This window comes from Hyperoodon ampullatus, assembly GCF_949752795.1.
Source record: "Hyperoodon ampullatus genome assembly, chromosome: 3".
Classification (NCBI taxonomy): Eukaryota; Metazoa; Chordata; class Mammalia; order Artiodactyla; family Ziphiidae; genus Hyperoodon; species Hyperoodon ampullatus.
Window position 1 is genome coordinate 167,782,503 of NC_136916.1, and position 18,215 is coordinate 167,800,717.

The following is an 18,215-nucleotide window of genomic DNA, read 5'->3' on the forward strand; positions in this document are numbered from 1 at the left end:
TGAGAATACACGCTCAATTTAAAGGGCTGTCAATCAGTTGCTGCCAAGAGAAAAACCCTAGGCATTTAACACAATATGTCATTAGGCCATTTCCTGCCTTCAAGGCCCCTGTTTGCAACCTCGCCATACTGAGAAATTTAATGGAAAGAGAGATTTGAAGGACCATGTAATCTAATTGCCATCTTTACTAATTAGTAAATCAGAGCTGAATAGTAAATAAGTTGCCTCAAGTCTCAGCTCTAGCAGTTTCCCTTAAACCAAAGTGATCTGGCCAGTGCTTCCTAAACTATAACTGGGGATTTTGTTAGAATGCCAATTCTGACTTAACAGTTCTGAGGAGGGGGCTGAGATTCCACATCCTGTTCCCTTCATACCTTTATTGAGGTATACTGACAAATAAAACTGTATATTTTTAAAGTGTATAATGTGGAGATTTGTTGTACTTATACATTGTGAAATGATTACCACAATTAAGTTAATTAATACAGCCACCACCTCACATTGTGTGTGTGTGTGTGTGTGTGGTGGGAACACTTAAGATCTACTCTCTTAGCAAATTTCAACTATACATTACAGTATTATTAACTATAGTTATCGTGCTATGTATTATATCCCCAAGACATTTATTTTATAACTGGAAGTTTGTACTCTTTGACCAACATCTGCCCATTTTCTCCATCCCCCCAGCCCCTGGCAACTGGCACTCTATTTCTGTGAGTTAGACATTTTTTTTTTAAGATCCCAAATATGAGTGAGATCACACACTACTTGTCTTTCTCTGGCTTATTTCACTCAGCATAATGTCTTCCAGGTTCATCCATGTTGTTCATCCTTCTTTTTTATGGCTGTATAATATTTCTTTGTGCATATATACCACATTTCTTTATCCATTCATCTGTTGATGGACCCTTACATTGTTTCCAAACCTGGGCTATTGTAAGTAATGCTGCAATGAAAGTGGGAGTACAGATACCTCTTCAAGATACTGATTTTGTTTCCTTTCAATATATACCCAGAAGTGGGATTGCTAGATCATATGGTAGCTCTATTTTTAACTTTTTTGGGAAATTTCCACACTATTTTTCATAGTGACTGAACAAATTTATATTCCTACCAAGAGTGCACAAGGGTTCCCTTTACTCCACATCCTCACCAGAACTTAACTATCTCTTGTGTTTTTGATAACAGCCATTCTAACAGGTGTGAGGTGATATCTCATTATAGTTTTGATTTGCATTTCCCTGATGATTAGTGATATTGAACACCTTTCCATATACCTGTTGGCCATTTGCATATCTTTGGAAAAATGTCTATTCAGGTCCTTTACACATTTTTAATTGAATTATTTGTTTGTTTGCTATTAAGCTGTATGAGTTCCTTTTATATTATAGATACTAACCCTTATCAGATATATGGTTTGCAAATATTTTCTCCCACTCTATATGTTGCCTTTTCTTTTTTTTTTAACGTTTTTATTGGAGTATAATTGCTTTACAATGGTGTGTTAATTTCTGCTTTATAACAAAGTGAATCAGTTATACATATACATATATCCCATATCTCTTCCCTCTTGCATCTCCCTCCCTCCCACCCTCCCTATCCCACCCCTCTAGGTGGTCACAAAACACCGAGCTGATCTCCCTGTGCTATGCGACTGCTTCCCACTAGCTATCTATTTTACATTTGGTAGTGTTTATATGTCCATATATATACTACCACTCTCTCACTTTGTCCCAGCTTACCCTTCCCCCTCCCTGTGTCCTGAAGTCCATTCTCTAGTAGGTCTGTGTTTTTATTCCCGTCTTGCCCCTAGGTTCTTCATGACTTTTTTTTCTTTTTTTTTAGATTCCATATATATGTGTTAGCATACGGTATTTGTTTTTCTCTTCCTGACTTACTTCACTTTGTATGACAGACTCTAGGTCCAACCACCTCACTACAAATAACTCAATTTCGTTTCTTTTTATGGCTGAGTAATATTCCATTGTATGTATGTGCCACGTCTCCTTTATCCATTCATCTGTCGATGGACGCTTAGTTTGCTTCCATGTCCTGGCTATTGTAAATAGAGCTGCAATGAACATTGTGGTACGTGACTCTATTTGGATATGGTTTTCTCAGGGTATATGCCTAGTAGTGGGATTGCTGGGTTGTATGGTAATTCTATTTTTAGTTTTTTAAGGAACCTCCATACTGTTCTCCATAGTGGCTATATCAATTTACATTCCCACCAACAGTGTATGAGGGTTCCTTTTTCTCCACACCCTCTCCAGCATTTATTGTTTGTAGATTTTTTGATGATGGCCATTCTGACTGATGTGAGATGCTATCGCATTGTAGTTTTGATTTGCATTTCTCTAATGATTAATGATGTTGAGCATTCTTTCATGTATTTGTTGTCAATCTGTATATCTTCTTTGGAGAAATGGCTGTTTAGGTCTTCTGCCCATTTTTGGATTGGGTTGTTGTTTTTTTTTTGATATTGAGGTGCATGAGCTGCTTGTAAATTTTGGAGATTAATCCTTTGTCATTTGCTTCATTTGCAAATATTTTCTTCCATTCTGAGGGTTGTCTTTTCATCTTGTTTATGGTTTCCTTTGCTGTGCAAAAGCTTTTAAGTTTCGTTAGGTCCCATTTGTTTATTTTTGTTTTTATTTCCATTTCTCTAGGAGGTGGGTCAAAAAGGATCTTGCTGTGATTTATGTGACAGAGTGTTCTGCCTATGTTTTCCTCTAAGAGTTTGATAGTGTCTGGCCTTACATTTAGGTCTTTAATCCATTTTGAGTTTATTTTTGTGTATGGTGTTAGGGAGTGTTCTAATTTCATTCTTTTATATGTAGCTGTCCAGTTTTCCCAGCACCACTTATTGAAAATTCCTTTTCATATTGTTTTTTGTTTCCTTTGCTGTGCAAAAGTTTTTTAGTTTGATATAGTCCCATTTGTTTACTTTTGCTTTTATTTCCTTTGCTTGTGGTGTCACATCTAAAAAAAAATCATTGCCAAGACCAATGTCAAGGGGGCTTTTCCTTCATGTTTTTTTTTCTAGGATTTTTATGGTTTCAAGTCTTACATTTAAGTCTTTAACCCATTTTGAATTAATTTTTGTGAGTGGTGTAAGATAGGGGTCCAGTTTTATTCTTTTGCACATGGCTGCCCAGTTTTCCCAGCACCATTTATCAAAGAGACTCTTCTTTCCCCATTGGCTCCCTTGTCAAAACTTAGTTGACTGTGTATGCATGGGTTTATTTCTGTGATCTCTATTCTGTTCCATTGGTTTATGTGTCTGTTTTTATGCCATTACCATAATGTTTTGGTTAATATAGCTTTGTAATAGAGTTTGAAATTAAGAAGTGTGGTTCCTCCAGCTATGTTCTTTGTCAACATTGCTTTGGCTACTCAGGGTCTTTAATGTGAATACACTACATTAACAGAATGAAAGATAAAAATTATTATCTCAACAGATATAGAAAAAGCATTTGACAAAATTCAACATCCAGTCATGAATAAAACTCTCAACAAATTAGGTTTAGAAGGAATGTACTTCAACATAATATGGGCCATATGTGACAAGTCCATAGCTAACATCATACTCATACTTATCATACTCAAGCTTAAAGCTTTTCCTCTAAGATGAAGAACAAGACAAGGATGTTCCCCCTCACCACTTCTATTCAACACAGTACTGGAAGACTTACCCAGAGCAATTAAGAAAGAAAAAAGGCAACCAAATCAGAAGGGAAGAAGTAAAATTGTGTCTGTTTGCAGATGACAGAATATTATATTTAGAAAACCCTAAAGGCTCTACCAAAACACTGTTAGAATAAAAAGGTTCAGCAAAGTTGCAGGATAAAAAATCAATGCACAAAAATCAGTTGTGTTTCTATACACTAGCAAGGAACTAGCTGAAAAAGAAATTAAGAAAACGACTCCATTTATAGCACCATCAAAAAGAACAAAATATTAGGAATAAATTTAATCAAGGAGGTGAAAAACATGTACACTGAAAACTATGACACCAGTGAAAGAAACTGAAGATGACACAAGTAAGCTGAAAGACATCTCATGTTCATGAATTGGAAGAATTAATATTATTAAAATGTCCATACCACCTAAAGCAATCTACAGATTGATTGTAATTCCTATCAAAATTCCATTGGCATTTTTTGCAGAAATACAAAAGAAAACCCTAAAATTTGTTTGCAACCAGCAAAGACTGTGCATTTCTAACAAGCACCCAAGTGATGCCAATGAAGCTGATCCAGGGACGACATCTTGAATAGCATGGACTAGGTTTTTCTTCAAAGAGGCAACTGAGTTGATTTGCTGATTATTATTTGTTTCTTCAAACTGAACAAGTTTAAAATATAACAAATTAGTTGTTAAATACAATTAAAGCTAAAATAGTTAGAACATTTGGGATTTGTGCTGGAATACAGAGAAATAACAAAGGAACAGAATTTTTAAAACCCAGAAATGGTTAAAATAATAGGTAAATTGCATTGTTTTTAAAAATCAGTGAAGAAAAAATACATTATTCAATAAGTGATGTTGGAACAACTACCTAACCACCTGTAATACACCAAAACAAAGTGTAGATAAATTAAATAATTAGATGGAAAGTTAAGGCCATAAAAATTAAAACCCTAAAATTACTTGAAGGAAATATGGACAATTGGTCATATAATCAAAGAGAAAGAATTCTAAGGGTTTCAGAAAGAAGTTTTTTCAGAATATTTAGCCCACAATACTGACAGAAATAGAAATACATATCTCCAATTTTTTTCAAAGTCTATAATTTTCATTTTTATAAATTGCACTTGGTTATGTTTTTCAAATAAGCTTGTTTTTTTAAAATAGTGTTTTGTCCTTTCATTATGGTTCATATGCTTTCTTTTATCTTCTTAAGAGTTTTACATATTTTATACTTTACAATTGTTTTTATAGTGTCTTTCTGATTTTTCCATTAACTCAAGATTAAAACTTTGTTTCCTATGCTTGTTGAGTTTCTCTTATGTTGGGTCATTTCCTTACATGGTTTTAAAATTCTTTTCCTCAATTTATGTTCATGAAGATTGATTTTTCTGTGGAATTCCATGTTACCTTGTTTATGAAAGTATTCCTACAGAGGGTTTTGGGCTTCCTTATGCTGTGACCCAGGCATTGTAATGATGTCTCAGTTTGGGATTCTTGTATTTGGTGGGTAGTGTCTAGGTGTTACACAGTCTTGGAGTTTGGGTTTTTTACAAGAAATTCTTTGAATCCCATAGAGATGACAATCTCCCTACCTCTTTCTTTGAGTTGTTGGGTAGCGTTTTCCTTACCCTCTCTTCACCCTTCATGATTTGATGGTTCCAGCTTTACTGAATGTTCTCATTTCCAACTTCCTACCACAAGGTAGAAATGTCTAAAGGTCTACATCCTCTACGAATGCTTGGGCATTAAATTCATCCCACTGCCTATATGGCCTATGTTTGAGCCTCAAAACCTTCCAGGATCCACATATTAGCTAATTTTTTCGACTTTGAGTTCCCTTTTCATTTCTGGTGACAGAATTTTCTTTTTTCCCTCCCTTTCCTTCCATATTTTTCCCTCAATTTCTAGCTCAGTAATTTACTAAAATTTTTCATTTTATTTCTTTCCAGTATGCCATTTCTCCATCATTTTTAGTAAGTTTTATATTAGTTTTGTAATAAATAAACACCTTGAAAAATGGAGAAAAGTATAGAATTCTATTTAAAAGCCTTTTTTTTGGCTTAAAATAAATACTTGAAATGATTGTACCAACACCAATGTAATTATAATGTTTTCTTTTCAGAGGGCAGCAAAAATCTAAACGAAAATCCTGTGTACATTTGGGCTGGTAATTTAAGCTCATTTATAAAATAAGGATTATAATCTAGCCTTTTAGGGTTGTTATAAACATTAAATTTTAAAATGAATAAAAAATCATTTAATACAGAGCTTTGCATAAGTGCTCAATAATTAGAGCTAATACCGTTATTGGTAGAATGCCACCTACTACAGAAACCAAAGATAAAGGAAATATCAAAGAGTATATTTTACATTCAAGAAAAGCAATAACGTCTCCATTTGATACTTCCCAATAAAAATAAACTTACCTTTTGTATTAGGTATGACTTTAATTTTTAAAGTATGAGATTTCCCCAGATCAATGTATTTCAGGACATTGAGGGATAGTGAATCATCATGTTGTTGAAACCAGTAATTACATGGTTTTGAATGTATGTTCCATGTTCGTCCATCCCTTTGTCCAAAGTTGTATAAGAACCAGGAGCCTTTTAGAAAGGTCATATTGTGGGGTACTGTTTCAGGCATGGTAGCGATAGCTAAAGCATTCTCATTATCTAAAATCCTTGTGATCAGGAAGCTGCTGTAACCGGGAATCACCACAGTCTTTTCTATATCCGAATCTTGAAATGAGGAAGTAACACCTGAAGCTAAAACAGGAATGATTTGGTATAAAATAAAACAGCCAATATTCTCCAAGTAATACTGGTGGACATAACTGAGGAATACACTAGTTGAGTTTTTAAATTATGGTCTTAACTAGAGGACACATTTACCAGATTCCAGGTTATAATTCAAATTATTTTGTAGAAAGTGTATTGCAAATATGCCAAGCACAGTTTTTACTGTGAAAGTAGTTCTATAAATTTCTCAGCAGAAAAAAAACCACATAGGGCTAAGTAATTATAAGAAATCTGATTTATTTACCATAGAACTGGTAAAAGCCTTAATAACCCAGAGTCTTTATTGTGATTTTATAAGAGAAGGATAATGTAGCTAGTGTTTTCCCTAGGGCCTAAAGGTCTGCCTATTACATAGCAGATGCTCAATAAATATTTGTTGAATAAATGAATAATTGATTGCTTAAGAAGAGCATGAAGATTTAGAAGAAAAGAGGCTTGAGGGCAGGACCATAAGGAACACCATCATGTAAAAATGGGAAGGAAAAAAAAACTCCACAAAGGAGACAAAGAAGAAATGTTTGGAGAAAATCCATCAGAGAGGATATGAGGGAAGCCAAAAGATGGCTGTTTGAAGGAGAGGGAAGTCATCATTTTTAAATGTTTTTGAAACATGTCAACAATGATACTCACCTCGTTCTGAAAAAATAAGTGAAGTAGTCAGAAGAGAATCTCATAATTCCCTTTATTATGCACACACGCTCTAATTTTTCCCATTTCAACAAACCAACAAAAATCCTTTCCTACATTCCCTCCAACTACCACATCATTTCTCTCCTCCCCTTCATTGTGAAATTCCCTGAAAGGGCTGCCTTTATTCACTATCTTCAATTCCTCGCCTCTCAGGAGTTTATAAACCTAACCCAATCAGACTTTTGTCTACATGACTCCACCCAACAACAGCTTTTATCAAGGTTACCAATGACTTGACACAGATCCATTGGGCAGTTTTCTCTCCTCATCTTACCTCACCTCTTGGCAGCATGTAGCACAGCATCACTCCCTCTTTCTTGAAGTACCTTCTTCACTTGGTTTCTGAGACACGCTCTCTCTTAGTTCTTCTCCTAGCAGACCATCTGGTCTTCCTGTTCTCTGACCACTAACTGTTGGACCTCAGACTTTTTCGTTTCTATACCTACACTAGCTTTCCCAGGGATCTCATCTGATCTCATAGCATTAACTATCATATATGCTGACCACTTGATCCCCCCCCTTTTTTGAGATATAACTGATATATAACATTAGTTTCAGGTGTACAATACAGTTCGATATTTGTATATATTGCAAAATAATAACCACAGAAATCTATCCATCTATCCATCACCACACATAGTTACAACTTTTTTCTTGTGAGGAAAACTTTTAAGATATACTCTCTTAACAACTTTTAAATATACAATGCAGTGTTAGCTATAGTCACCATGTTTTACATTACATTCCTATGACTTATTTATTTTATAATTACAAGTTTATATCTTTTGATCCCTTCACCGAATCCCACCTCTGGCAATTACCAATCTATTCTGAGTTTATTTATTTGTTGTTTGCTTGTTTTTAGATTTCACATATAAGTGATGTCATACAGTATTCGTCTTTCTCTGTCTGACTTATCTCACAATAATGCCCTCAAAATTCATCCATGTTGTTTCAAATGGCAAGATTTCCTCCTTTTTTATGGTTGAATAATATTTTACTGTATATATGTATATATATATAAACACATCCAATTTTCTTTATCCATTCATCTATCAATGGACACAGGTTGCTTCTATATCTTGGCTACTGTAAATAATGCTGCAATGAACAAGGGGGAGTATATATCTTTTCAAGTTAGCATGCTCATTTTCTGTGGATAAATACTCAGATGTGGAATTGCTTGATCATATGGTAGTTCTATTCTTAATTTTTTGAGGAAACTTTATGTTGTCTTCCGTAGTGACTGCACCAATTTACATTCCCACCAACAGTGCACAAGGATTCCCTTTTCTACACATCCTCCCCAACAATTTTTATTGACTGTCTTTTTTTAAATATTTATTTATTTGGTTGCACTGAGTCTTAGCTGCAGCTCCAGGGTTCCTTAGTTGTGGCTCACCAGCTCCTTAGGTGTGGCATGGGGGCTCCTTTCTTGTGGCATGTGAACTCATAGTTGCAGCATGCATGTGGGATCTAGTTCCCTGACCAGGGATCGAACCTGGGCCCCCTGCATCAGAAGCACAGAGTCTTATCCACTGCACCACCAGGGAAGGCGAAGGTATGTATTTACTGGTGGATAAATACATATCTGCACCAAAGAATGTATATGTTAACATGTTAAGGCCGAATACATACCACCTTATGTATTAAGGTGGATAGGTATGTATTTATTGGCAGTTTGTTAATTGTTTCCTAGGTGTTTTATACTTTCTCTGTTCCTTTCTTCTTTTGCTCTCTTTCTTTGTGATTTGATGATTTTCTGTGGTTATCTGTAGTGGCTTAGATTCCTGTTTGTTTTGTGTATCTACTATAGGTTTTTGCTTTGTGGTTACCACTGGGCTTACATAAAACAACTTATATTTATAATAGTCTATTTTAAGTTGATAACAACTTAAGTTTGAATGCATTCTAGGGCTCTACATTTCTACCCCCCAATTTATGTTTTTGATATCACAATTCACATATTTTTATCTTGTGTATCCATTAACTAATCATTGTAGCTAGTTTTTTTACTATCTTTGTCTTTAACTTTCATACTAGCTTTACAAGTGATTAACTACCATTACAACATAAGATTATTCTAAATTTTACTATATATTTGCCTTTACCAGCGAAATTTATACTTTCACATATTTTCCTATTACTGATTAGCCTCTTTTGTTTCACCTTAAAGAAATTCCTGTAACATTTCATGTAAAGCCAGTCTAGGATGATGAACTCGTTTGGTTTTTGCTTGTCTGGAAAACTCTTAATCTCTCCTTCAATTCTCCATGAAAACATTGCTGGTAGATAGATATACTTGGTTGGTAATTTTTTTCTTTCAGCACTTTGACTATATCACGTCATTCCCTTCTGATGTGCAAAGTTTTGGTTGAAAAATCTGCTGATAGTCTTATGGGGGGGTTCTACTGTAGGTAACGAGTTATTTTTCTCTTGCCACTTTTAAGATTCTCTTGCCTTTAACTTTTGACACTTTAATTATAATGTGTCTTGGGTCTCCCTGGGTTCATCTTATTTGGAACTCTATAGGCTTCCTGGATCTGGATGTCTGTTTCTTTCCCCAGGTTATAGAAGTTTCCAGCCATAATTTGTTCAAATAATTTTTCTGCTCCTTTCTCTCTCTCTTCTCCTTCTGACTGCTCAAATGTATTTCTCCAGTCCAGAGGCCTTTCCTGAACTCCAGACTTGTCTTTCTATATATCTACCTTATTTCTCCACTTGGATGAGTAACAGACATCTTACATTTAATATGATCTCTCACCTGATTATTGCAATAGCTTCTTAACTGATTTCTCTGCTTTCCTTCTTGCCCTCTCCCTGTCACATGCCTAGTCTGTTCTCAACAGAGCAGCTAGTTCAATCATGTCACTTTCTGCTCAAAACACTCCAAAGGCTTGCCATTTACTCAGAGTAAAACCCAAATCCTTATAATAAACTATATTAACTTTTGCTATGTATCTATCATATAATCCTTTGAAATAGAAATATGCTACATGACAGTGATTCAAAATTATTTCATTATGTAGGGTAAAGTCTGGACTTCTTGACTTTTCTCACTGTTTCTGAGCACTTTTAAAGACAAAATAACATCATATTATAGAAATAAATGATAGGTGTTACTATTGCTGAAATATCAATGAAGTGATAGCTAGGTTTCACTATATTAGAAATAAAGAATTCCTCCAGGAATCTAAGTATATGTAGACTTCTGTAGATTACCAATTGGACTAAATTTTGAAATCTATTGTTCTATAAAAGAGCATGAACACTTTTCCCAAAAGATAATTTCTCATTTTTCCCAGCCATCAGAGAGATATATTACTACACTTACTTTGTAATTGAAGACTAAGCTTATAGGAGAAATTTCCAGCTTGATTAATGGAAAGGGAACTAGACAAACAAGAGCTTTCATGCACTTCCTCTATTCCAAAAGGGTCTATAATTTCTGCAATAACTGACGACAAAAATCCTTCAGGAGTGTTATGTTGCAATATCTTTTTTATGTAAGCTGTTCCAGTTTTCCTAAAAACAAACCAACAAACATCATGCAACTTGGGTAAAACAGTGGCTTAAATTAGCAAGTTCATAACCATATAATTTATAAATAAAATTTACCACAAATGGCTAACAAATGAATATTTGAGTAACATTTGTTCAACCTCATTAGTAATCAATGAAATGTCAATTACAGCAATGGGATATGATTTTTCACCTATCAAATTAGGAAAGGCTTTTAAAAGACAGTGTTTAATAGTGGTAAGAATTTAGTGGAGATAGGCACTAATGGGATTGTAAACTGGTACAAGATTCCGAGAAAGCAATTTGACATTATGCATTAAGAGTGCTAATATTATTTGTTTCACCCTCTGATTCCACAAATCTACTGATAGGGCTCTATCCTAAGGAAAGAACTTGAAACACAGAGGAGGAGGGGGAGAAAAGCTTTCCATACAAAGATGTTCATCACAGCATTATGATAAAAGCTAGAAATAAAAATGCCAACAATAGGAAAATTAAGTAAATGATAATACCTGATCTACCTAGGCAAAATACATCTATTAAAATGCTACTTACAAAGAGTTTTTAATTACCTAAGGAAAGTGGTCACATTATAATGTCAAAATGAAAGAAGCATAGTGAAGAATGTTGAAATGCATGTTGAAAAGGACTAATCAGTAATTCATCAAGGTGTTAACAGTCATGATTTCAGTTGTCTTCTTTATATTTGCCTGTCTTTTAGGAAATTTCTACAGTGAGCATGTGCTTTATAATCAAGAAAAACCATCTATTTTTAAAACGTTAAGCTAAAATATCCATGTGCAAAAAATAAATCTACACAGAGACCTTACACCCTTCACAAACAATTTAACTCAAAATAAATTACAGACTTAAACATAAAATGCAAAACTCTAAAACTCCTAGAAGAGAACATAGGAGAAAACCTAGATGAACTTGGGTATGGCGATGACTTTTTAGATACAACACTAAGGACACAATCCATGAAAGAAAAAAACTGACAAGCCATACTTTATTAAATTAAAAACTTCTGCTCTGTGAAGGACACTGTCAAGAGAATTAGAAGACAAGCCATAGACGGGGAGAAAATAGTTGTGAAAAACATATCTGACAAAGGACTGTTATCCAAAATAAACTGTAAGGGAGGAATAAAACCTCTATTTCCTCTACCCTCCTAGGTTCTGTGCCTGGGACCCTAGAAATTAAACTGATGAAAGCCAGATTAACAATAAAAAATGAACACTTTATTAATGTGTGTCATGCTTACACAGGGGAGACACCTCAGTGATGAGTAACTCAAAGGGGTGGTTAGAACCTGGAGCTTGTCTAGCATCTTAATAAAGAACAATAAATTTGTGGAGAAGTGACAAGACAAAGAAAAAGGGGCTAAGGCTTTTAGGGGTGGCAAACAGTGAAAAAGTAAATATATGGGAGAAACTATTGGAAGATAAGTGTTGTTTTTTTTTTGTTTTTTGTTTTGTTTTCTGTTTCTTTTTTTTTTTGCGGTACGCGGGCCTCTCACTGTTGTAGCCTCTCCCGTTGCGGAGCACAGGCTCCGGATGCACAGGCTCAGCGGCCATGGCTCACGGGTCCAGCCGCTCCACGGCATGTGGGATCTTCCCAGACCGGGGCATGAACCCATGTCCCCTGCATTGGCAGGCGGACTCTCAACCACTGCGCCACCAGGGAAGCCCAAGGGTTGTTTTTAGTAATGCTTGTTATGCAGATTCCTCTCAGTGTCTCTGAACTGGTAAGAGTCTCCAGTTGTCTCTGGTGATTAGGAATCATCCTGCCTTTCTTGGTAGAGAGGTGGAGGGCAAGGGATTTTTTCATATGTCTGCTTCTTCTTAATTGCCTTAGGCTAAAAATAATCTTTATGCCAAAGTGGTATATTTTGGATTGCCATATGCCAGTCCCCTACAATACAAACAACTCTTAAAACTCAACAGTAAGAAAAGACACAGCCCAGTTAAAAAGTGGGCAAAAGGTCTAAATAGACACCTAACTGAAGAAAACATGCAGATGGCAAATAAACATATGAAAAGATGCTTATATGCATCATATATCATCGGGAAATGCAAATTAAAACAACAACGAGATACCACTATACGCTTATTAGAATGGCAAAAGTCCAAAATATTGACAACACCAAATATTGGTGAGGATGTAGGGCAACAGGAACTCTCATTTATTGCTGGTGGGAATGCAAAATGGTACAGCCACTTTGAAAGCCACTTACCATATGATCCAGCCATCAAATTCCTTTGTATCTATTCAAATGAGTTAAACACAAAAGCTGAACAAGGATATTTATGGCACCATTATTCAAAATTGCCCAAACTTGGAAGCAACCAAGATGTCCTTCAGTAGGTGAATGGATAAAAAAAACTGTGGTACACCCAGACAATGGAATGCCATTCAGTGGTAAACAGAAAGGAGTTATCAAGTCATGAAAAGATATGAAGGAAGCTGAAATGCATATTACTAAGTGAAAGAAGCCAATCTGAAAAGCTACACACTGTGTGATTCCAACTATATGACATTCTGAAAAAGGCAAAACTATGGAGACAGTATAGATGTCAGGGGTTAGTGGGGATGGATGGATGAATAGGCAGAGCAGAGAGGACTTTTAGGGCAGTGAAAGTATTCCGTATGATATTAATAGTATAAGGTGGATACGTGTCATTACATAATTGTCAAAAGCCATAGAATGTACAACACCAAGAGTGAACCCTAATGTAAACTATGGGCTTCAGGTGACTGATGATGTGTCAATACAGGTTCATGGATTGTAACAAACGTACCTACATTATATTATAGTATAGTGCCCTATACTATGGTGTAGGACATCAACAGTGAGGGAGGTATGTGTGGAGAGGGGGTATATGGGAACTCTTCTTTCTGATCAGTTTTGCTGTGATCCTAAAACTGCTCTTAAAAAATAAAGTTTATTACCATAATTTAAAAAAATTAACCTCTTTGTATCTGAAATCATTGACCAATAGCCAGGCTATTACTGAACCTGTCTTCCCACATCTCCCACCACTGGAGAGGTAAATGAGCCTCTTGTACTCAAGTGTCTAGGATGGCTTTTGGGGGTAATCAAGCTCCAGTCTTCCAGGAGAGGTAAGAAGTTAGCTTTTAAAGGAGGGAATGGGGTTTGGGCAATGAAGAATGGGCTTAAACTTAGGAGTCAGGGAGTTCCTGAGGTGGAGAGGAATATCTGTTGAGGGGGGAAGACACTGCAAAAAGAAAATCACCATCAAACTTGACTGCCTGTAATGCTAAGCTCCCATTCCAGTACCCATGCTGTTTCCCCAGCCCACTGCCCTCACCCCATGCCAATGAAGCTGCTTTAATCAAGGTTACTACAGCCTGGAATGTTGCCACATCCAAAGGTCACTTCACTTCTTTGTTCTTATTTTATTCAGTCTCTCAGCCACATGGGTCACAGTGGTCCACTCCATACTTTCCAAAACACCCACCTCCCTTGGCTTATAGGATCCCATATTTCCCTGGTTTTTCTTCTATCTCACTGGCTGCTCCATCTTCTTTTTCTTGGCTGGGGCCTCCTCTTCTGCCTAATATCTCTTCCTGGAGTGCCCAAGGCCTCTTCTTCTCTACAGACATCCATTTATACAGGAACAACTGCCAAATGAAGAGCTCCTGCTCTGACTTTGTGTGCTATGCATTAGTACCTCCATGCAACTGCCAACTTCACATCTTCACTTGGGTACCTAACAGGCATTCCAAAATTAGTATTTCTAATACGGAACTCTCACCCTGACTAACTCTGCATTCCTCATCTCATAAAATGACAGCATGATCTACCTAGCTGCAAACCAAAAACCTAAACAGTTCTTGATTGCTCTCTTGCTAATACCCACACCAGGCAATCTGTCATCAAATCCTGTCTTTTCTCAAGCGCACCTGCTTCAACTGCCTTCATTTCTCACCTGTATTACCTCAATAGCTTTCCAAGGGGCCTGGAAACTTTGACTTCTCATTCTGTCCTATACTTTTCACAGCAGAGTGATCTTTTCGAAAATAAAAATAATTTCACTCTCCTACGTAAAACTCTCCAATGGCTTCCCCTGGCACCAAGAATAACACGTAAGCTCCTCATGCAGCCTATGATGCCTTATATGATCTGGCACTTACCTACCCCCTCGCTCACCTTGCACCACACCATCTTACTCTGCACCATCCACACCAGCCTCCTTCCTGTTTATTAAATACACCCACGTATTTTCTTGCCTCACTGCATTTACACTTGCAATTTCTTTTGCCTGGAAAGCTCTTCGCTTTTTGTTCTCAGCTGTTTGCTTATCCTTCTCACTCCCTCTGTCACCATGTTTACTTTCTTCATAGCATGTATTAGATCTAAAACTATTTTGTTTTTTGCTTACCTGTTTATCATCTGTCTCTCTTCATTAGAATGTCACCTCCATGAGGGCAAGGACCTTGTCTATCTTATTCACCACTATATTCCCGGTCTTAGCATAAGACTTGATGTGAAATAGTCACTCAATAATATTCATGGAATTAACAAATAGCTTTACCAAAAACTTTGTGTAAATGTTGATGATGTTTTCTTTCTGAGCAATTTAGTAGAATTATTGACATTAAGTTATCACTTTTAGGATTTTGTGGAGATTCTTAAAAACAATTGACCTTGTTATGAAATGAGAGAAGTTCCTTCTCAATACTTCACCATTTGTGGAACGACTATACTTCCCATTATCAAGCAGATACAGTTTTTTTTATCTGTGGGTATATAATCAATTCCCACTGTGGAAAGGATTTTGATTCAGTATCCAACATCTCATAGGTAGTGCCCCCAAAATCCAAATTCCTTGCTAATGTTCTGAATCCTTTGTGTTCCATCACTGAATCTTTCTTTAAACCATTTTTAAAAATTGAAGTATAGTTAATTTACAATGTTGTGTTAATTTCAGGGGTACAGCAAAGTAATTCAGTTTTATATATATATATATATATATATATATATATATATATATTCAGATTCTTTTCTTTTCCATCATAGGTTATTACAAGATATTGAATATAGTTTGCTGTGCTATAAGTAGGTTCTTGTTGTTTGTCTGTTTCCATCATCTAACCTTAGTTCCTCTTATTCCTCAAATTCTCTTTTGAATTCCAAGTCTACTGTTTATCATTTCCACACTGCATGATTCCTCACCCAACAGTCTCTCTACCACAAGTACCTGTCTTCTTAAGCACAATATGAGAACCTCAGATTCCCTCACAATAATAAGATAAGATGTGGCTGGATGTGGCACATAGAAAACAAGCATAGATGTGTTTTATAAAGCAAAGAGCCAGGCAATAGATTAAAGGAATGGAAATTACTCTGAATCCATTGCCCTGTTGAGTCTACCTCCCAAATATCTCTCAAATCAATCCATTCCTCTCCATTTCTACTATCAACATCTTAGACTGAAACACGAAAAATTTTAGCCTATATTATTGCAAAATCCTTCTAACTGATCTCAGTGCATCCACTGTTGTTACCCTCTACTTTCTTCTCCCCATCTCAGCAGAGTGGTATTCTAAACAAAAGCTAGGCCATTTGGGATAAATGGGAGTTTATGAGTTTAAAGAAGGCAGGAATAATGGTGTGCTGTGCATTTCATCTCTCATCTCCATTCTACCCTACATGGAGAAGAAGAAAGGGCCTCTCCTCATGGTATGTCAAGAAGGGCTTCCAGGGGACCAATTTATAACTTGAAATATGCCTTCTGAGGTTTGAGGGACATAGGGAACAGAGTTGGACTTATCCTGAGAAATATAAGGAGTGGAGACAAATCAGACACCTAGAGTTTAAAGTTACATATGTGGTGGGAAAGGGAGAAAAATGTCAACACATTTTAGACTTTAAGTTAACACACATGTGAAAATCTTAGATAACACTAAAAAAAAGAAAGGAGTATGAAAGTCCCAATCCAATAAAAGAAAATAAAATGGAGAAGGGGAAAAAAAGAACCTTAAAGTGAGGTAAACAAAGAGAACAAAAAAGGAAACATAAAAAAAGTAGGACAAATAGCACAAAAGAAGATGATACGAATAAATTCAAATACATTGGGTTGGCCAAGAAGTTCATTCGGGTTTTTCTATAACTCTCCCATTAAAAGACAGAGATTGGCTAAAAAAAGCCCACAAAACCTATGTATGTTTTTTATGAGAGATACATAAGGAAGGTGGCAGTAAAAGGATCAAATTCATATACTAGACAAATATTACCCAAAGAAGGCTAGTGCAACTATATGAATAACAGATTAAAAACAACAAAAATAAAACAAAAACCATGGTAACAACAAAAAGATAATCTGATTAAAAAGTGAGCAAAGGACTTAATTAGACATTTCTACAAAGAAGATATACAGATGGCCAATAAGCACATTAAAAGATGCTCAACATCACTAATAATTAGAGAAATGTAAATCAAAACCACAAGATATCATTAGAATGGCTATTATAAAATAAGAAAATAGAGAATAACAAATGTTGGCAAATATGTGGAGAAATTAGAACGCTTGTACATTGTTGGTGGGAATACAAAATGGTGCAGCTGCTGTGGAAAATGGTATGCAGTTTCCTCAAAATATTAAACATAGAATTACCATATGATATAGCAATTCCACTTCTTGGTATACCCAAAATAACTGAAAGTATGGTCTCGGAGAGATAGCTGTACACCCATGTTCATAGTTATTCAGTATAGCCAAAAAGTGGAAGGAAACCATGCCCATCAATAGAGGAATGGATAAGCAAAATGTGGCATATGCATACAACAGAATATTATTGTCTTAAAAATGAAGGAAATTCTGTCACATGCTATAACACGGATGAACTTTAAGGACAGTATGCTAATTGAAATAAGCTAGTCTCAAAAGATATATACTGTATGATTCCACCTATGTAACTGATCTAGGTGTATCCACAATTGTTCATAGTCAAATTCACAGAGACAGAAAGTAGAACAGAGGTTGCCAGAGGCTGTGGGGAGAGGGGAATGGGGAATGAACTGTTTAGTGGGTACAGAGTTTCAGTTGGGGAAGATGAGATAGTTCTGGAGATGGATAGTGGCAATGGTTGCACAACCGTGTGAATATACTTAATGTCACAGAACTGTGCCCTTAAAAATGGTTAAAATGCTAAATTTTATGTTATGGATATTTTACTACAACCAAAGTACTATAATGCAAAAAAGCATTATAAATATAAAAATAATAATTAAATACCAATAAAATGTTCAACTCATCAAGAAGATGTAACAATTCTAAACTTATATGTATCTAATAACAGCCTCAAAATATATAAGGCAAAATTGACAGAACTACAAAAGAAACTGACAAATTCAATATCACATCAGAAAATTTTAACATAATTCAATAATTGATAGGTTACACAGAAAAAAATCAGTAAGGATACAGAAGATTGAAAAATCACAATTAACAAGATTAATCTAACAAATAAATAGTAACATTGTAC

General features: G+C 35.6%; 1 protein-coding gene across 1 annotated transcript in view; it reads right to left on the reverse strand.

The window, feature by feature from the left end:
- Positions 1 to 18,215, reverse strand: part of CATSPERB (cation channel sperm associated auxiliary subunit beta) — a gene marked incomplete at both ends in the record, with an annotated part of 130,255 nt that overhangs the window by 22,057 nt on the left and 89,983 nt on the right. The window contains 2 exons of the mRNA XM_079699198.1: positions 6,120 to 6,458; positions 10,516 to 10,706. Coding sequence (XP_079555324.1) covers positions 6,120 to 6,458; positions 10,516 to 10,706 — 530 coding nt within the window. The remainder of the gene's footprint in view (positions 1 to 6,119; positions 6,459 to 10,515; positions 10,707 to 18,215) is intronic.